General features: G+C 42.8%; 1 protein-coding gene across 1 annotated transcript in view; it reads left to right on the top strand.

Moving 5' to 3' along the window:
* Nucleotides 1-8,996: 8,996 nt before the first annotated feature.
* The window catches only part of LRIG2 (leucine-rich repeats and immunoglobulin-like domains 2), a 66,212-nt gene continuing 53,730 nt past the window's right edge, over nucleotides 8,997-21,478 (top strand). Inside the window, exon 1 of the mRNA XM_010830788.1 lies at nucleotides 8,997-9,485. Coding sequence (XP_010829090.1) covers nucleotides 9,247-9,485 — 239 coding nt within the window. The 5' untranslated portion in view covers nucleotides 8,997-9,246. The remainder of the gene's footprint in view (nucleotides 9,486-21,478) is intronic.

The raw sequence follows: 21,478 nt of genomic DNA, 5'->3' as shown, positions 1-21,478 counted from the left end.
CAATTCTACTCCTGGGTATCTATCCAAAAAAAAAAAAAAAAAAACAAACCCACAAAACACTTAATTTGAAAAGGTACCTGCACTGCAATATTCATTGCAGCATTATTTATAATTACTAAGATATGGAGGTTACTGAAGTGCCAACCAACAGATGAATACATACAGAAGTGGTATATACATACCACTGAAGTCGTTCAGTTGTGCCTGACTCTTTGTGACCCCCTGGATAGTAGCCTGCACCAAGCTCCTCTGTCCATGGGATTTTCAAGGCAAGAGTACTAGAGTGGGTTGCCATTTCCTTCTCCAGGGAATCTTCCCAACCCAGGGATTGAACCCAGGTCTCTCACATTGTAGACAGACACTTTTACCATCTGAGACACCAGGGAAGTCCATATCCATACAATGGGATATTATTTAGACCTAAAAAAGAATGAAATTCTGCCATTTGCAACAAGGCGGATGGAACTAGAGAGTATTATGGTTAGTGAAATAAGTCAGATAGAGAAAGACAAATATTCTGTTATCACTTGTGTGTAGAATCTAAAACATTAACCAACTAGAGAATACAACAGAAAAAAAACAAACTTGCAGATATAGAGAACAAACCAGTTGTTACCATTGGGAAGCAGAAAGTGAGAGGGACAAGATAGGCATATGGGATTTGTTGCTGTTGTTTAGTCCCTAAGTCATGTCCAACTCTTGGGACCCCATGGACTGTGGCCTGCCAGGCTTTTTTGTCCACGGGATTCTCCAGGCAAGAATACTAGAGTGGGTTGCCATTTCCTTCTCCAAGGGATCTTCCCGACCCAGGAACCGAACCTGGGTCTCCTGCATTGCAGGCAGATTCTTTACCGATTGAGCTATGAGGGAAGCCCTGTGTAAAATAGATAAGCAGCAAGGACATGTTGTACAACACAGGGAAATATAACCATTATTTTGTAATAACTTTAAACAATTATTCATGTGTTTTTGGCTGTGCTGGGCCTTTATTGCTGTGTGTGGGCTTTGGGCTTCGGTAGTTGCTGCACGCTTACTCGGTAGTTGTGGCATACAGGCTTAGTCGCCAGTGGTGTGTGGGCTCTTCCCAAGGACTGAATCTATGTCCCCCGCCAGTGGTGTGTGGGCTCTTCCCAAGGATTGAATCTATGTCCCCCGCATTGGCAGGTGGATTCCCAACCACTGGACCACCAGGGAAGTTCCTGTCATAACTTTAAATAATCTATAAAAATATGGAATCACTATGTTGAACACCTGAAACTAATACATATTATTATAAATCAGCTGTAGTTCAATTTAAAAATCCTTGTACCTTTAATATTTTTGCTTGTATCTGTTAGGACCTCTTTCTGTACTTGTTACAACCTCTAGTACACTGTTGTATAGCAACAATGATAGGCATCCTTATCTTGATCCTAATGTAAAATAAATATTTTTTAATATTTCACTGTTAAGTATGAAGTTTGTTGTTGCTTTTTTGGTAAAGGCCTTTTATCACTTTAGGGAGGTTCACATATTCCAAGCTGGTGAAGAGTTTTACAATGAATATGTCTGGAACATTACGCTTTATACACATATGTGATACACCTCAGGCTCCCCAGGTGGCACTAGTGGTAAAGAACCTGCCTGCCAATAAAGGAGACGCAAGAGACACAGGTTTAATCCTTGGGTGGGGAAGATCCCCTGGAAGAGGGCATGGCAACCCACTCCAGTATTTTTGCCTAGAGAAACCTATGGACAGAGGAGCCTAGTGAGCTACAGCCCATAGCATCACAAAAAGGTGGACACGACTGATGTAAGTGACTTAGCTCACACATAGATGATATACCTCATATAGTAGATGTTTACAAGTATCTTAGATGGTATATGTGACCTATATCATATATCATATACTAGGATATGTGTGTGTGTGTCAAAAAAGAAAAGCCTTATAGTTATTTCAGTACATATATCTCTGTACTGAAATAGAGACAATGGGAGATGTAATGGGAGATAGATATGGAAGATGGGGCAGCTAAATTTTAACAAGGTGGTGTTATACAAAGGTCTGGAACAAGGTAGCCAAAGTAAGCAGTTTTATTTTTCTTTTTTAAAATATTTATTTATTTGGCTGTGCTAGGTCTTAGTTGTGGCAAATGGGATCTTTAGTCATGGCATGTGGGATCTAGTTTCCTGACCAGGGATTAAACGGGGGCCTCTTGCATTGGAAGCTCAGAGTCTTAGCCACTGGACTACCAAAAAATCCCAACCTGTTTTATTTAGGAGTCTGGAACTGAGTTATCTCTGCTTGTAGATCACACTGAACTCTAAAGGTACTATGGCACCCAAGGATTAATTAGATAATTCTAGAGCAATGAATACAAAACTCTTTATTCCATTTTTAATGAGAAGCGAATCACTAAACTCTTTATTAAAAACATGCATTTGCTAAATCTATTTGGTTACATGGGGGGTTGTACTGTGATTCTCTTTATTTGGAGTTTTTTCACACTAAAATAGTTTCAAAAGGAAAATTTTCTTTTATTTTTTAAAGGTTTATTTATTTAATTTATTTACGGTTGTGCTGGGTCTGTGCTGCTGTGCTCAGGCCTTCTCCAGTTGTGGTGAGCTGGGCTTACTCTCTAGTTGCAGCGCACAGGCTGCTCATTGCAGTGATTTCTCTAGTGGAGCGTGCGCTCTAGGCATGCATGCTTCAGTAGGCATTGGGCTTAGTTGTCCCGCATCAGAGATCGAACCCATGTCCTCAGCCTTGGCAGGTGGATTCTTTACTTGAGCCCCAGAAAAATGTTTAGATGACTTTATTAAGTAGAGTGTAATCTCATCATCTAGTCATTTATCAAACATTTATTGAATGTTTATTATGTGGCAGTATCTGTGCTAGTCCGTATGGGAGTATAAAGATATATAAGGTACATATAAGTGCTATCAAAATGGAAAAAATAATGTGCAGAAGAAATTAAGAGCTGGGAGGGACACCTTGCGGGTGTGACCTGCACCACTTATTGGAAAAGACACTGGCTAGAGAGCCCTTTAGTACGTCTAAAGGGCCTATGGGGAGCTTTGAAACTATAATGCACAGTGGTACTAAGATGCCTCATTGTTTTTTTCTTTTTTTTTGTGGGGCTCTTTTCTAGGCCCAGTTTCTTAGTTGAGGTTGTTAAGCATTCTCAACAGCAGGGAAGTGAGGCTAAGAGCAAGTTTCACTCTGCTCTCTTGGTTTTTTAAGTTTAGTTTGCATTGGAGCATTGGATATGTCCTTGAGTCCAAGATATATTTCAATATTAAGAAACAGAAAAAGGTCCTTAAAACCATAATTGTGACTCCAAACCTGCCATGGGAAGATTGATTTTTATTACTTTCTAGGACAACTCTATGACCTAGGCATTATCATTCACTTTAACCTGCTCAGGTTTTTAATTTACAAGTCAGAAAACCCACAGTAATGCCAGCTTGCCTCTGTTTCTGGCTAAGTTAGTTTAACCTCTCTGGGCTTGTTTCCTCAACAGTAGTAACTGTCTTGCCAACTTCATAGTAGTTGAGAGATCAGACCATGTAACTGATGTAAATGCTCCTTGAAGAGCATAAAAGCACTATATGTAAGTGGACTATCACTATTATTCTTAACGTCTATTCATAATCTTGGGTATAACATATGACTGAATGAATATAAGGCTGTAATCAAGCAGGACCCTATGGGGCCTTCCCTCATATCTTCTGCTTTAGCTCCTGTCTGAAGTACCTAGATAACAGTATTTGATGCACATTTCCTGAGTTGTTTTACATATGTGAAAGTTCAGTTCAGTTCAGTTCAGTCACTCAGTCATGTCCAACTCTTTGCAACCCCATGGACTGCAGCACGCCAGGCTTCCCTGTCCGTCACCAACTCCCGGAGTTTACTCAAACTCATGTCCATCGAGTCAGTGATGCCATCCAACCATCTCATCCTCTGTCATCCCCTTCTCTTCCCACCTTCTATCTTTCCGAGCATCAGGGTCTTTTCGAATGAGTCAGTTCTTCGCATCAGTTGGCCAAAGTATTGGAGTTTCAGCGTCAGCATCAGTCATTCCAATGAATATTCAAGACTGATTTCTTTTAGGATGGACTGGTTGGATCTCCTGGTTAGACTCTTCTTGCGAGTCTAAGGGACTCTCAAGAGTCTTCAAAAAAATCAATTCTTCGGCACTCAGCTTTCTTTATAGTCCAACTTTCACATCCATTCATGACTACTGGAAAAACCATAGCTTTGACTAGATGGACCTTTGTTGGCAAAGTAATGTCTTTGCTTTTTAATATGCTATCTAGGTTGGTCATAACTTTCCTTCCAAGGAGAAAGTGTCTTTTAATTTCATGGCTGCAGTCACCATCTGCAGTGATTTTGGAGCCCCCCCAAAATAAAGTCTCTCACTGTTTCCACTCTTTCCCCATCTATTTGCCATGAAGTGATGAGACCGGATGCCATGATCTTAGTTTTCTGAATGCTGAGTTTTAAGCCAACTTTTTCACTCTCCTCTTTCACTTTCATCAAGAGGCTCTTTAGTTCATCTTTGCTTTCTGCCATAAGGGTGGTGTCATCTACAAATCTGAGGTTATTGATATTTCTCCCGGCAGTCTTGATTCCAGGTTGTGCTTCATCCAGTCCAGCATTTCTCATGGTGTACTCCACATATAAGTTAAATAAGCAGGGTGACAATATACAGCCTTGATGTACTCCTTTCCCGATTTGGAACCAGTCAGTTGTTCCATGTCCATTTCTAACTGTTGCTACTTGACCTGCATACGGATTACTTAGGAGGCAGGTTAGATGGCCTAGTATTCCCCTCTCTTTAAGAATTTTCCAGTTTGTTGTGATCCACACAGTGAAAGGCTTTGGCATAGTCAATAAAGCAGAAGTAGTTGTTTTTCTGGAACTGTCTTGCTTTTTTCATGATCCAATGGGTGTTGCCAATTTGATTTCTGGTTCCTCTGCCTATTCTTTTTTTTTTTCCTCTGCCTATTCTAAATCCAGCTTTAACATCTGGAAGTTCACGGTTCATGTACTATTGAAGCCTGGCTTGGAGAATGTTGAGCATTACTTTGCTACGTGTGAGATGAGTGCAGTTATGCAGTAGTTTGAACGTTCTTTGGTATTGCCTTTCTTTGGGATTGGAATGAAAACTGACATTTTCTAGTCGTGTGGCCACTGCTGAGTTTTCCAAATTTTCTGGCATACTGAGTGCAGCACTTTCACAGCATCATCTTTTAGGATTTGAAATAGCTCAACTGAAATTCCATCACCTCCACTAGCTTTGTACATAGTGATGCTTCCTAAGGCCCACTTGACTTCACATTCCAGAATGTCTGGCTCTAGGTGAGTGATCACACCATCATGATTATCTGGGTCATGAAGATCTTTTTTGTATAGTTCTTCTGTGTATTCTTACCACCTCTTCTTAATATCTTCTGCTTCTGTTAGGTCCATATCATTTCTGTACTTTATTGTGCCCATCTTTGCATGAAAACTTCCCTTGGTATCTCTACTTTTCTTGAAGAGATCTCTAGTCTTTCCCATTCTATTGTTTTCCTCTATTTCTTTGCATTGATCGCTGAGGAAACCTTTCTTATCTCTCCTTGCTATTCTTTGGAACTCTGCATTCATATATGGGTATATCTTTTTCTCCTTTGCCTTTTGCTTCTTTTCTTTTCTCAGCTATTTGTAAGGCCTCCTCAGAGAACCATTTTGCCTTTTTGCATTTCTTTTTCTTGGGGATGATCTTGATCCCTGTCTCCTGTACAGTGTCACAAACCTCTGTCCATAGTTCTTTAGGCACTCTGTCTATCAGATCTAATCCCTTGAATCTGTTTGTCACTTCCATTGTAAGGGATTTGATTTAGGTCATACCTGAATGGTCTAGTGGATTTCCCTACTTTTTTCAATTAAGTCTGAATTTGGCAATAAGGAGTTCATGATCTGAGCCACAGTCAGCTCCCAGTCTTGTTTTTGCTGACTGTATAGAGCTTCTCCATCTTTGGCTGCAAAGAATATAATCAATCTGATTTCAGTGTTGACCATCTGGTGATGCCCATGGGCAGAGTCTTCTCTTGTGTTGTTGGAAGAGGGTGTTTGCTATGACCAGTGCGTTCTCTTGACAAAAGTCTATTAGCCTTTGCTCTGTTTCATTGTGTACTCCAAGGCCAAATTTGCCCATTACTCCAGGTATTTCTTGACTTCTGCATTCCAGTCCCCTATAATGAAAAGGACATCTTTTTTGGGTGTTAGTTCTAGAAGGTCTTGTAGGTCTTCACAGAACCGTTTAGCTTCTTCAGCATTACTGGTCGGGGCATAGGTTTGGATTATTGTGATATTGAATGGTTTGCCTTGGAAACGAACATTGATCATTCTGTCATTTTTAAGATTGCAACCATACTGCATTTTGGACTTTTATTGTCTATGATGGCTATTCCATTTCTTCTAAGGGATTCTTGCCCACAGTAGTAGATATAATGGTCCTCTGAGTTAAATTCACCCATTCCAGTCCCTTTTGGTTCTCTGATTCCTAAAATGCCAATGTTCATTCTTGCCATCTCCTGTTTGACCACTTCCAATTTGCTTTGATTAATGGACCTAACATTCCAGGTTCCTATGCAATATTGTTCTTCATAGCATCGGACTTTACTTCCATCACCAGTCACATCCACAATTGGGTGTTGTTTTTTTTTGGGCTCAGTCTCTTCATTCTTTCTGGAGTTATTTCTCCACTGATCTCCCATAGCATATTGGGCATCTATCAACCTGGGGAATTCATCTTTCACGGTCTTTTCTTTTTGCCTTTTCATGCTGTTGATGGGGTTCTCAAGGCAAGAATACTGAAATGGTTTGCCATTCCCTTCTCCAGTGGACTGCATTTTGTCAGAACTCTCCACTATGTCCTGTCCGTCTTGGGTGGCCCTATATGGCATGGCTCATAGTTTCATTGAGTTAGACAAGGTTGTGGTCCATGTGAACAGATTGGTTAGTTTTCTGTGATTGTGGTTTTCATTCTGTCTGCCCTCTGATGGATAAGGATAAGAGGCTATGGAAGCTTCCTGATGGGAGAGACTGATTGAGGGGGAAACTGGGTCTTATTCTGATGGGCAGGGCCATGCTCAGTAAATCTTTAATCCAATTTTCTGTTCGTGGGGCTATGTTCCCTCCCTGTTATTTGACCTGAGGCCAAACTATGGTGCAGATGAAGTTAATGGCAACCTCTTTCAAAAGGTCCCATGCAGCACTGCTACACTCAGTGCTCCCGACCCTGCAGCAGGCCACCATGAACCCACGCCTCTGCTGAAGACTCCTGGACACTCATGGGCAAGTTTGGGTCAGTCTCTTGTGGGGTCACTGCTCCTTTCTCCTGGGCTCTAGTGCACACAAGGTTCTGTTTGTGCCCTCCAAAGTGCCCAGTGCCCAGTCCTGTATAAACTCTGGTTGCTCTATGGTGGGGTTAATGGAGACCTCCTCCAAGAGGGCTTATGCCATGCCCAGATCTGCTGCACCCAGAGTTCCTGCCCCTGCAGCAGGCCACTGCTGACTGGTACCTTTGTAGGAGACACTCAAACACACAGTTCTGGCTCAGTCTCTGTGGGTTCTCTGGGTCCTGGTATACCCAAGGTTTGTTTGAGCCCTCTGAGTGTCTCTGGTGGGTATGGAGTTTGATTCTAAATGCGATTTCGTCCCTCCTACCATCTTGCTGGGCTTCCCGGGTGGCTCAGAGGTTAAAGCGTCTGCCTGCAATGAAGGAGACCTGGGTTCGATCCCTGGAGAAGGAAATGGCAACCCACTCCAGTATTCTTGCCTGGAGAATCCCATGGACGGAGGAGCCTGGTGGGCTCCTCCAGGTTAACCCAGTGACACCACCCTGTTACCGCACTGTCAGTCAGAGAACTGTGCCTGAGTTGATCACACACTCTGTGACCCCTTCCCTCACTTGGCCTTTTTGTAGCTCAGCCGGTAAAGAATCTGCCTGCAGTATAGGAGACCCACTCCAGTATCCTTGCCTGGAAAATCTCATGGACGGAGGAGCCTGGTGGGTTGCAGTCCATGGGGTTGCAAAGAGCTGGGCACAACTGAGCGACTAACACTTATTTACTAAAACCTTTTTTGTGTGCCTGAGCCACCAGTCTCTCTGCATGACCCTCAATAAACCTTTCTCTTCTCCAAACTCTTACATTTCAGGTTGTTTGGCCTTACTGTGCCTTGGTCATATGAATTCAAACTAACAAGGTGGCCAGACTTCACTGTTCTTGTTACATTTTCCACAGGCTCTGCTTTAGAATAAAAAAAATTCCTCACACCCAAGCCTTTTCTTTGTTGACAGTTCAACAGTCTCTGTCTATATGTCCTGCTTGCTTCTGTGAGAGTGAGTGTAAATACACCACAGCATTCTCCGAATCAGAGGAAAGAGGAGTATTTTCCTTAAACACATGCCTTGCAAGTGTGGCCCCATCAACATTTACTGAACTCCAAGACAGAACAGAAGCTGGAGGTACACAGATGAATAAATAGGTTGTCTGCTCTGATAAGCGTAAGAGTCCACCAACGGATGGGGCTTCCTTTTAGGAGACTGGGAGTTGCCTTGCATTTGCAGGAGCCATAGACGAGCAGGATTTGCAGAGGAGGCCCAAGCTTGGCTCTGGAGTCCAATGGGCTGATGAAAGCTCCCGCACCCCCTTAGTGTTTGCCACTCGGAGGCACCTCTTCTGCCATTCCCCTTACTTGATGCCCAGAGACGATTAAAGATCCTTTTCTAGTACCATAGCGGATACATTGCAAATCAGGACTTCGGACTTCAGCGCTTCTGCCCTCACTCCCTCCTAAGGAGCCACTGCGCCCTCCAGAGGAGAAAATGGCAGTGGAACTCCAGGGGCCGCCCCCAAGCTCTGGACACCTTAAAGTCCTCCTTAAGGAGCTCGCTGTCTCCGACACCTCCCCTCGTGGAGTCCCGCCCCCACGCGCCTCGTCCTGTGGCACCGATTGGTTGGCTCCTGTGCGTGAAGACGTTGCGTCGTGGGGCGGGGCGAAGCAGCGTTGACCACAGGGCCTGTGTTCTGTGTCCTCGGCCGCCGCCCCCGTTGCCGCGCTGTATCCGCCCCTCGCCTTCCTTTAGAGGGTACAGGCGACCGCCGTTTCTTTGGGTGGTCGCGCAGCCACCAGACGTCTCCGCCGAGCTGCTTTTTCTAGCTGGCTGCTGTTCTCTGCTGGGTCCAGGTCTGGGGGGTGGGGAGTAGGGAAAAATGGCGCCGGCGCCCCAAGGCGTTCGGGAGGAGCCGCTGCTGGAGTGTGGGTCAAGATTGCTTTCCCGGCTGCTCTTCCTCGCTCAGGCAGTGGGGCTCCTGCTGCCAGCCGCCCGTGCAGGCCTCTGCCCCGTGCCCTGTTCCTGCCGCATCCCGCTGCTGGACTGCAGTCGCAGGAAACTACCAGCGCCCAGCTGGAGGGCGCTGTCGACCTCGCTGCCCCCCGATGCCGTCAGCCTGTGAGTAGAGTTGCTGGGCGGGGACCAAAGGAAAGCAGGGGAGAGTGGGTGGGTGCTACCCCTCTCAGAGGGGCAGGAGAGAGATGCTTGGCCGGAGGGTGCGGCCGGGAGCCCAAGTTCTGAAGGGAAGTGCCATTGCGATGTTGTGAACTTTTCGGGAGGATGGTGGGAGCCTGAAATCCTGGTGTTAAGGTTCTGGAGACTTGTATGAAGACCACAGTTAAAATTCTCGGGACCAGGGAATATGTGAGTCCTGGGCTGGGAGGAGTTGGGGCGGGATGCTGTTAAGGGCTCGCTGGTTCTGGGCACCGGCATTGGCTCTGAATGGTTGGGGCTCCTCGGCCACTTTGGGCTGCATCATCCAGTGCATCAGCTTGAATGATCCCCAGGTATGTGGTTTTATATCCTTATCATGAAGACTTGTCTACTCCTTTTTTGGCTGCCGTTCACGTTTTGGCAGGTTTTGTGCTGTTTTTGATATTTAACTGGGTTAAAACTTCATGTGTTACTACATCCAGTACTACCTCGAACAAGCATTTTTATAAATAGAATTTTTGTTCTACTTTAAGAGTCATTGTCTGCCGTCTATGGGGTCGCACAGAGTCGGACACGACTGAAGCGACTTTGCAGCAAGAGTCATTGTAAAGAAGAAGACCTATCCTTGACAGAATTAAGTGATGTGCATTTCCTTGTGGCAAATAACCTAAGAATCAGTACTCTTTGTTTATGTATAAGAAGCAAGTACAGTGGTTGGATGAATTCTTCTGGGGACTCCATTGCTGAGTCCTCGTCTTGACAGGCCTGTGTTAGACAGTGGCACCTGGAGAGTTCATTAGTCTGAGTCAGCCTGATGGCATTAGGAACAACAGTAGGTATTAAATGCTGCAATTATGGAGCTTCTTAACCACTAACATACAGTTATTTTCCTGCCACTAACTGAACAATGTATTTATTAATTGACAGACTTCTAATAGAGTCGTCTCTGAAAAAAGTCCTGTCACACACATGAAAAATAGCTGGAGGTGTGACTAAAAATAGCTCGAGGGGCTGTTGGATGTTTGACAGAAAACAGCAAAATTCTGTAAACAATTATCTTTTAATTAAAAAATTAAAAAAGAAATGGAATACAAATAGAACGTCTCTTTGCAGTGGTTAAAGCATTTATACATTGGTAAATAGGTTATGTTAGGAAAGAAGGCTACCTTGTAAATTCCTTGAGGAAATTCATGCTAACAACCAAGTGTTGTCATAGCATAGATCTGCAGTGTAATAATATGGTGTTTTCTGTTGTTTTATGATAGTGACACCTTTAACTAATTCTGATTCTGTTGACACAGATAAAAGGTAAAAATTTATATCAATGTGCAGCATAGTCTGAATTAAACCTAGCATGCTGCTGCTGCTGTAATGCAACAAGTACCTTTTCCTAAGAAATTCTTGAAACAGCTATCTGATTATGACAAACTAAATCTGGTGCAGGTTTAAAAACAACCCAACTTCATTTAGCTGTAATTGAAATAAATGTGGCCTACTTTTCAAGCTCATCCGTTGGTAGATAAACAATAATTAGCAGTGGTTTCATGCTGGATACATTTATTTTGTGTTGAGGTTTGATTTTTGTGTAATGAAGACAAATTGCCCAAAGCCAAATAAAATTCAAAAATTTTGTGTCCTCTAGTGAAATTGACATTTTCAGTTGAAGTGAGATGCCTTGGAGAGCAGTTCTCTTGAAGAAATGTAACTGGAGGGAAGTCTTACATTAGCAAAAGAACTCTTAGGATATTAAAAGATGGGATTGTGCTATTTTAAACTGAGAAATGTAACATTAAAAAAAAAATCAGTTGCTTTCAGCTATGAAACCACCATTGTACATGGGTTTATGTATTTTTGAATCTTTAAAACACATGCAGTGCTTTAAATTATTAATGATTCAAACTCAAATGCTCTAACTTGTAGTCATCAGAAAGTTGGCAGACAAAATTCATTAATCCTGGGTTCTAAAATATGTATCTGTCCCCAGTTACAGGCTTCCCAGGTGGCTTACTGGTAGAGAATCCACCTGCCAATGCAGGGGATGCAGGTTTGATCCCTGGGTTGGGAAGGACCACTCCAGTATTTTTGCTGCGAAAATCCCATGGACAGAGGACCTGGCGGGCTACAGTTCATAGATTCACAAAGAGTTGGACATGATTTACTGACTTAATATAAATGCCCCAGTTACTGACACAGAGCCCCTGAAACCCTTGTAATTTCCAAAGTGATAGGAGAACTAGGAGCGCCTTTCATTTTTGTGTTTGGCCTTTGACCCTGATTCCTGACATAGAACTCATACATATCTTAGAATTTTCTGGATGATAGGAATGTCTTTTGATCAAATGAAGTGACTTTTAGTTGGCTCCAGGATGGCTTCAGGATGGGGGCTGGTCACCAGAAAGACTAAGCTGTGATTAGAAGCTTGGAACTTTCAGCCCCATCTCCCCTCCCCATCCTCCTGAAAGAGGAGCGGGGCTAGAGATTGAGGTAGTATTTGATCATGCCTGTGTGATGAAGCCTTCATAGAAGTCCTAAAGTATGGAGTTCAGAGAGCTACTAAGTCGGTGAACACATCCACAGGGCGTTATGCTGTGAGGGTGGTGCATCCCAACTCCATGGAGACAGAAGCTCCTGCACTGGACCCTTCTGGATCTCACCCTCTGTATGTCTCATCTGGCTCTTCATGTGTGTCCTTTATCGTATTTTTTATTATATAGTAAACCGGTAAATGTAACTAAGTGTTTGCCTGAGTTCTGTGAGCTGCTTTAGCAGGTGGTTGAATCTAAGGAGGTGGGTCTTGGGAACCTCCAATTTATACCAGGTTGACGGAAGTTGCAGGCAACGTGGGGACTTGTGATTGGTGTCTGAAGTGGGAGGCCGTCTTGTGGGACTGAGCCCTTAAGCAGTGAGGTCTGCAGTAATGCCAGTTAGTGTCAGAATTGAATTGAATTGCAGAATATCCAGCTGGTGAAGGAGAATTGGTTGGTGTTGGGGGGAAAAGCGCACATCTGGTGTCAGAAGTACTGTATGTGTGGGTAAAGGAAAAAACCAGTGACAAAAATTTTTTGCTTGACCAAACTTTAGTCAGGTTCCTGAACCTTATCCCAGACCATTTCTGCACATTCTTGTAAAATGTAGTTTTAGCAGTATCTCTACTGAGTCAGTGTAGTGGGAATCCCCCGTCCTCAGTGTCTGATCAGATTCATCCACCTATACCACCCCCCAGGTGATATTTGATTACCCTGGCCTGTCTTCAGCAAGAATCCTGTTGGATCTGTTTAGTTAAAAACCCCCTTACCTTGATGTTTACTCTTAGTAATTTTCCATTCACCAACCCTACTTTGCTCCTTAGCTGTGAGTTTCCTCTTATTCATGGAGTATTCAGAGTTAAGCCCACTCTCTTTTCCCCAACTTCAAAACTTCTTTGCAGTGGTTCCTATATGGAGAAAGCATCCCCAAAAGTCTTCCTTATCATGCTTTAACAAGTATCATTGAATATTTCTTTCCTTTTAACAGTTTGTGGTGCCACAACTCGGGATAGGATCAGATTCATCATTGGACCCCCGGACCTCTCACCCAGGACCCTAAGTGCATACCTTTGAAGTCTTTATCTTCACTCCTGACTGATTGATCGGGGATCCATTGGTGAGTCCGACTCCTGAACCATTGCACCGGACAAACATCTGTGGAAGCTGGTAAGGACAGTTTTAGATTTTTAAGAGTCTGAGTACAGTTGACCTTGAACAACATGGATTTGAACTGTAAATAAATACTCCAGTACTACACAGTCCATGGTTGGTTGAATCCACAGATGCAGAACCTTGAATACAGAGAAACCTCATGTTTGGAAGGCAATTACAAGTTACCTGTGGATTTTTAACTTTGCAGATGGTCGGTACCCCTAACCTTCATCTTGTTCAGAGGTCAACTGTATGCTCCAGAAAATGGGATAGAGTCCTAAATAAACACAGGCTGGGTTAGAGTCCCAGATTCTGTGTTTGTAAGAAAGCTCAGTTAGAGTCCTAGGCTTCTTTGTTTGAACCGTACTTACTGGCCTGGAAATCTCTTCTTCCTAGCTCTGTTTTTCCTGAGTGGGGATTATTCCTTGACTCCTTACACTGGAAATCTTTCTTCCTGTCTGTCTGTGAGGCCTCTCTCTCTCTTGGGTCCTACTTCTTCCATGAGAACTCATCAGATGGCCCAAACCCCCTTCTTGAATCCCTCCTGACTCTGTCTGCGTCCATTCTTGTTGTCATGCTTTTATTGAGGATAATGTGGAATTTCACTGACTTCTTTGGGAAACTGGAGATCTTTCTACACTGACTCCTCTAAGCCCTCTCCTTTCTCTTTGCTTCTACTCCTCCTTTGCTCTCTCACCGCCTTCAGTCTTTCTTCCAATTCCCTTGAATCCTATGATACATGTGTGCGTGCTAAGTCACTTCAGTTGTGTCCGACTCTTTGCAACCCCGGAGACTGTAGCCCGCCAGGCTCCTCTGTCCTTGGGGTTCTCCAGACAAGAATACTAGAGTGGATTGCCATTCCCTTCTCCAGAGGCTCTTCCTCACCCAGAGATTGAACCCAGTCATGTGTCTTACATCTCCTGCATTGGCAGGCAGGGTCTTTACCAGTAGCACCACCTGGGATATGTCTCCCTCAAAATCCCTTTATCCTTCATCCATATGTCCACCCTGCTAAACCTTTTTCCACCTCCATCTTTATAGTCACTTGAACTTTGGACCTCCTGCTCTCCACTGGAGACTATAAAGAAACTTAGGGACCCCCAAAAACAACTGAAAAAGAAAAAGGCTAATTGGAAATACTCTGGATGTTTTCACCAGTTGAATGGGCTTTGGAGACATCCATATAAGTCTCTTGATATCTCCTCAGTCAACACCTAAACAATTTGGTCCATAGTCTCCATATGATTACGTATTAGGGCAAGGGAAGGTGGTCTGTACAAAATTGGTAAACAGATAACCTTAACTTGTCCCATTTGCCATAAACACAACTCACATAAAAATACAGTGAAAATGCAAGAGGTTATTATTTTATGTAAACCAGTAAGTTTATATTTCTGTGTTTACTAACTTATGACTAAAATTTTCCATTGAAAACTGAGATCTCTTAGAATCTGTATGTTTATATAGGTCTGTAGATATGTTGTAGATACGTGAATTTTTCTATTTCTAGATGATATTACCAAATTAATTTATAAAATCCAGGTCTGTTCAAATTGGCTTAGAGATAAATGTGCGATTACATAAGTATTCCTGATGCAAAACTAGAATCCCAAAGTTTTATTGGATTATTGATCCGCTCCTTTTAAGATCTGCTCAGTAGTTGTGGTACGTGGGCTTAGTTGCCCAGTGGCATGGGGGATCTTCCTGGACCAGGGATAGAATGCTAGTCCCCTGCAAGTGGATTCCTAACCATTGGCACACCAGGGCGGTCCTTCCTGTGCCTTTGCCTTCTAAGTAATCTTTCTAGGAAACAAAGATTTTGTATCTTATCAAAATAATTTCCTGTATTTCATGTTGTCTTTTTCAGATCTTTGATTACTTTAAAAAATTGAGTTGTCTCTTATTAGAAGAGCTATTTTTTTTTTAAGGAACTGTGAGCCTTTGAAATCTTTTTCCACTTTGTTTAAATGGATAACTACGTATTATTTCACAATGACCTGTGATCTTTGTCAGATTTTTAAAACTTTTTGATATTTTTAACGTCACAAAATCAAATTCTGAATGGAATCTGTTTGATTTCATACTAACTTTGAGACTTTCCAGAGGGTCCCTGGAAAATCTCAAAGGATATGTCTCTCACCTTGTAAAAGGATCAGATCAGATCAGTTGCTCAGTCATGTCCGACTCTTTGCGACCCCATGAATCGCAGCACGCCAGGCCTCCCTGTCCATCACCAACTCCCGGAGTTCACTCAGACTCACGTCCATCGAGTCAGTGATGTAAAAGGATACGTTAAACTAATTAGGTTTATTTGATATTTTAAATTACATGAGAAGCATAGTAAATAAATGAGGACAAACCTTAGGTTATACATGTATGGATATAAGTTACTAATATAGGTGTTTCAGAAAAGTTACGAAGTTCATAGAGATATGAAATAGCCTTGTTGTCTGGTTGTTAGGTTGAAGTATTGTATGCCACAGAGGTAGATAATTTTCTTTATCAAATGAACTCTCATCAGAACTTTAATCATAGCCATTTTAAGTCTTTTTTCATTCACGAACAAGTTGTTGTTTTACTCTCCTTCTCTGAAAGTATAAACAGTCAGCCACAGGCAAGACTGCTCCATGATGGCATCAGGAAGGCCATGCCACAAGACTGAGAATTTCCAGAAGTAGTGAAGCTGATGAATTGATAAAACTGTTAACCCAAAATCAAGTAGAATAAGAATTAATTACATCAGACTGATAAACTAATGAGAATGGTTATAATTTTTTATCACTCTTTATTTGAAGCAGTGCTGGTTCTTTAATGTTTTTTCCTTCAAATTTAAATAACCTTTTTCTTTTCTGTTGTGTTATGTATAGCTTACAACAGTAATACCTTTGTGAACAAAGAAGAAACAGTTACTTTTTCTCCCTACTTGGTTCCTCCAGAATTCAGAAACTTTTAGCTAGTACTCTTATTTTCATGACAATGTAGTAATTTGAATAAGTTCAATAATATGCTCTTGTAACAGGATTGAACTTGGAAATGATTGATATATTACCATGGCTTTGGTTGAAATGTTATATTGAAGAGTGAACTGTGTATGGAATCTGGTTTAAGCTACCAAGGTTGAGGTCATGGACCAGTGTTCTTGGGAAAACTGGCCTGGTATCTGGGTGATAAGGTTCCCAACCCCATAAATGAGTAAGGAAAGTTGCTTCTGGGCTGGCTCAGGACCCGTAGGATATCTTGGGGACCCCAAGAAAAGCGAAATTCTCCTGAATCTTTAGGAGTGGGAGATAAAGTCTGGTGGCTGCTTCCTGAGCTGTCTTCCTAGCCTCGAGAGGCTTTTAAAAGCCTAATCTGAGTTTTCTTTCAGCAAGTTTCTTATATGGCCTACTTATATGGTCAGTCACTCTTCCTGCTGCACTTATGTAAATAATCAGGACAAATCTAATGAGATCGGAATTTGTAAGCAAGAGTTAAAAGGTTGACTGTAGAGAGAAAGTTTTTTGTTTCAGTATAAAACTGTAATGCAGTCTTGTGAATTCTGTCTTGCTCATTGGCCAGTCCTTACCACATTCTCAATTCTAGTTTCCTCTGATATCTGGCTTTGACGCTCCAAACTGATGTTTGCAGTTTTTCTCCTACCCTCCTGACGCGGCATCCCTGAGAACTAAAATTGCTGTTTTCCTGAAATTGTGCAAGATGAAGCTGGATGACTTGGTATAAACTTGAAAAAAAAGACCACGACACCTTGCATATGGGCAGCCTCTGTGCCTGCTGAATACTTAGTGCCATCACCACAGACATTCAAACTGCAAACCAGGAAACTTCAGGTGACCACTGCCATCCTCACTCTACCATTAAAAGATGCTTCAAGCTCAAAATCTAAGAATCCCAACTGGCTGCGTCTGGGTTGAGAAACTGGGTCTCTAGCTATTAATTTTGGTTTCTCTTTTATTTTCATAGAAACTGCCATTATTAAATGCTTGACTGCTGGCACCATTGAGCAAATATCCACTAAAACCAAGTCTCCACAGAAGGTTTACCCTGGTCCTTCATGAGCAAAAGACCACTGAATGAGAAAACAGACTTATGTTTCTCCTTTCTTTGAACAGAAAGGGGCCTGACAAAGATTCTTTGACTACATTTTAATTGGACTCCTGAACCATCTTCTACTAGGCTCATCTGTATACTTCCTTGTAAAATGCAGTTTTAGCAAGAATCCTGCTAAGTCAGTTTAGCAATAAACCCCTGATATCTGATCACCCTTGACCTGTGATCTGGTTTCTCATCTTCTGCCACCTCTTAGGTGATGTCTGATCACCATGGATCATCTTCAGCAAGAATCCACTTAGGTCTATTAGCCAGAACCCCCCTTACCCTTGTTGTTTCCAGTTTTCCATCCATTGACCTTGTCTGTCCACCCTGCTTCATGGCTATGAATTTGTATTAGCCCATGCAGTATTTGGAGTTGAGCTCAATTTCTTCCCCCACTGCAGAATTTCATCATTTTAGTCCCTGTACTCATAAAGATAACCTGCATCACCTTGAATAAAGTCTTTCTTACCAGGTTTTAACAAGTGTCATTGATTATTTTTTCTTTTAGCACAGGGAGTTTTTCCTGGACATTTGGTATCACAGGAGTGAGACTTGCTAGAATGGACCTGGCTCATGGAAACATGGTTTGGGAAGAGAAAGGATAAAAGGCAGGGGATACAGAACCTTTGATTCCTGGGAGAGCATGTGGTCACCCATGGTATGGAGCAGCAGCTTTGCTGCTCTCAGTTACTAAAGGTGAAAGTTACCAATGGAATTTAGAGATGAATCCAATTCCCAGCATGTTGGTCCACTGGATGCATAAGGACATGGAAACTAACAAGAAGGTGAAATGTTTAATCTCTTGGTTGTTGTGATAACCAAATTATAATAGTTGACATTGAAATAATGTAATATAATGCTTCTGCTGCTGCTAAGTCACTTCAGTTGTGTCCGACTCTGTGCGACCCCATAGACAGCAGCCTACAAGGCTCCTCCGTCCCTGGGATTCTCCAGGCAAGAACAGTGGAGTGGGTTGCCATTTCCTTCTCCAATGCAGGAAAGTGAAGTCATTCAATTGTGTCCGACTCTTCGAGACCCCATGGACTGCAGCCTACCAGGCTCCTCCGTCCATGGGATTTTCCAGGCAAGAGTACTGGAGCGGGTCGCCATTGCCTTCTCCTTGTAATATTATGAGTAAGAGCTAAAATTGAAATTAAAAGCGAGTCCTGAGTCAGACCTTGATATTGGACCAAGGTCAGATTTCACTAAGTCAGAGCTTTGGTCATTGGCCCAAAGCTGCCCACCAAGGAAAAAATTATGCAAGGACAGCAGAAAGTACCTCTTAGACCTCTGGTCACCAAGAATGTAGCCAGGGTGGGAGGAGAGGAAAACCAAGAAACTACTGAAATCAGGCAGTATAGTGTGAAGAAGACATTTGCTTTTGTAGATCAGTAATACCAGCTTACTGAAGACCAAGGCATACCCTGAAGAACCTTTATTAAAATGGATTGTGGAGTAATTAGGAACAGTATCTGGTTTTAGATGCTACAGTGGAGAAAAGCATGTTTGAGTTGATGAAGGACCCACAGCTTAGCGTGAAACAACCACTGAGGGCCATATGTGATTCAGACACAAAGCAGCTTATTCCTGAGGGAACAGCCAGCCTAATGGATTGGACAGAAGCCACTGTAACGTCTCTTTATGCCTGAAAAAGAGGACTGCCCACCTCTTCCAATAAATATTAAGTGAAAACAAACAGTGTGTTTCGTATATAAGCCATGTGGGTTTATCTTTCCGATAATTGAGATAGTCAGCTGCTGAATAGTTACCCAGTCCATGGTAAATGCTGTGGTTGAGGGGGAACTCTTATATGGACACCCCATATAACCTTGCTGATGCAAAGCCAAGGGACAGATGGGGAAGCCTTTTGCATTTGCTGCTTCAGCTTGTCCTTTGGATCTTATATAAGTAAGTAAGTGTTAGTTGCCCAGTCATGCCTGACTCTTTGCAACTCCATGGACTGCAGCCCACCAGGCTCCTCTGTCCGTGAGATTTTCCAGGCAATGATACTTGAGTGGGTTGCCATTTCCTTCTTCAGGGGATCTTCCCAACCAGGGATTGAACCCAGGTCTCCTGCACTGCAGGCAGATTCTTTACCGACTGAGCTACAAGGGATCTTACATAGATGCCAATAGAAACATTAGGTTAGTAATAATGAGGAAAGGCAAAGGAGAGAGTCAAGGAACTGATCTTAGCAAGGTGAACATTTTTAAACAGGTTTTAGAAATGTGGGGAATAAAGCAAATATTTTTAGCAAAACGAAACTGGGAACAATCATGGGATCCAACCTATGGAAAGCAGAATAGAGAATGGAAGGCTTTAAGATGACTTTTAAGAAATGGGATGAATAAAACGGACTTTAATGGGGTTGAAACAAAGGCTTTAATACTGCACTATCCAAGGCTGGGCAGGCTGAAGGGACCTCTTCCTGATCCCCGGAGAGTAAAGGGCCTTGAATCTGCTCTGTTTAATAGTTTGAAGAAGTCTAAAAGTCCAAAGACTGAGAGTGCAGTGAAGAACATGACCAGCAAATGCTTGAGTCATTGGTTAGGCAGATTAAATGGGATAAAAACTGACCCAAAGGGGGACTTCTCAGGCAGTCCAGTGGTTGGGATGCCACACTTCCCACTTCCACTGCAGGGAGTGTAGGTTTGAACCCTGGTCGGGGAACTAGTATCCCGCATGCCTTGTGGCATGGATGAAAAAAAAATTGACAAAGAGGACCAGGGTCCCTTGGCTCAGCCTATGGTGGGAGTACCGTGAAACCTTTTGCAGTAGAGTGGATAATGGTTAGAAGGCAGAGAATTTGCCAGGATTTTTTGATAGGAGAGCATCTTGCCCTCTGGTACCAAAACCATTTGTGAAATCTGACGCAGCTGAGAACATAAAAATATAAGAGTTGATAAGTAGGAATGTTTAAACAGGCTTTATGTAAAAAAGCTGTATCTTCTTTATCTGAATATTTTATGGGAATGGGTGTTACATCTGGGGATTGCTTCTCTTACTTAGTATTGTAAAATGAAAACCTGTTAATATCAGCCCTAGTGGAGACTACAGTTAAGAATGTAAGGTTAAAGTTTGTAGGAGAATGATATGTTTGATCAGACTTTTTACCTGATTATATAATGAGGACAGACATTGTATCTGATCAGGGAATGTTTCCTCTACCACATAGTATCATAAAACAGAAGGCATGTAAATCTACCCTTCGAGCAATATTAATTGGACCTGCTAAGTGGGAGCCAATCAGATGGACCAGGCCCACACATCATAGGGTAGAAGCTGGAGTGTTGGTATGAACAAATTCTCTGTGTGATATCCCTGTGTGTACCTGAATGCCTCCCAGCAACAACTACTAGGACTTCAGACTGCAGAATTCCCAGTTGAAGGGTAGTTGTTGGCTTGCTACCGCACATTCATTGAAACTGCCACTATGACTAAAACTCATAAAGTAATCTTGAAATATGAAATAGTCATGATGTGTTGCATAATGTCTGATAAACACTCCAGGGGAGGGCAGTGCCCAGAAGAGTAATAAAGTGGAAATGGTTTACACAGGATCATACTGCCTGGGGAATGTGAGGAGGAGATCCTGAAGAGTAGGGAGCCTCTTTTCCCCTAGGACTGGCTCTGGAACTGTGTGAAGAGCTGCTGGGTTCTCTTGTCACCTAGCAGTGTCCTATAACTGACCAGCAAAGAGTTGCTTAGTTTTTGAATGACAGTTGCAAGGTGAATGGACAGCATTCTATTTGGAAGGTCACCACTGATTGAAGAAGGTAAGGACATGAGCTAATTGGGTTGAATTGCATGCTGTTTTCCTAGAGTCCTCTTCTTTCCTAGAGTAGGAATTGAACAGTGGTAAAAGCCCTGTGTTTGAGTTTGACTCATGGGCAGTGGCCAGGCCATATGGTCAGGCAGAAGAGCAGTGAAAACCTGGCCTGTGTAAGGAATGCCCTTAAGGGGCAGAACCCTGTGGGAATTACTGTGGGAATTTGAAGGGTGTATTAAAGTGGGACTTTCTTGATGCCCACCAGGAGAAGCCCCTTCTAGGTTCAGAAGGTGAATAGGATCAATAAGCCAATACGCCTGTGTACTTTCTTGAGGTGGCCACCTGGGTCCCTGAATGAGTAGATATGGGGACACTGCAGGAATGCAGAGATAGTCTGAATCTATAGACATAGTTGTCTT

Source organism: Bison bison, unplaced genomic scaffold, assembly GCF_000754665.1.
Source record: "Bison bison bison isolate TAMUID 2011002044 unplaced genomic scaffold, Bison_UMD1.0 scf7180017864519, whole genome shotgun sequence".
Lineage (NCBI taxonomy): Eukaryota > Metazoa > Chordata > Mammalia > Artiodactyla > Bovidae > Bison > Bison bison.
The sequence above is the reverse complement of the archived record's forward strand: the minus strand, read 5'-3'. Positions and strand labels throughout refer to the sequence as shown.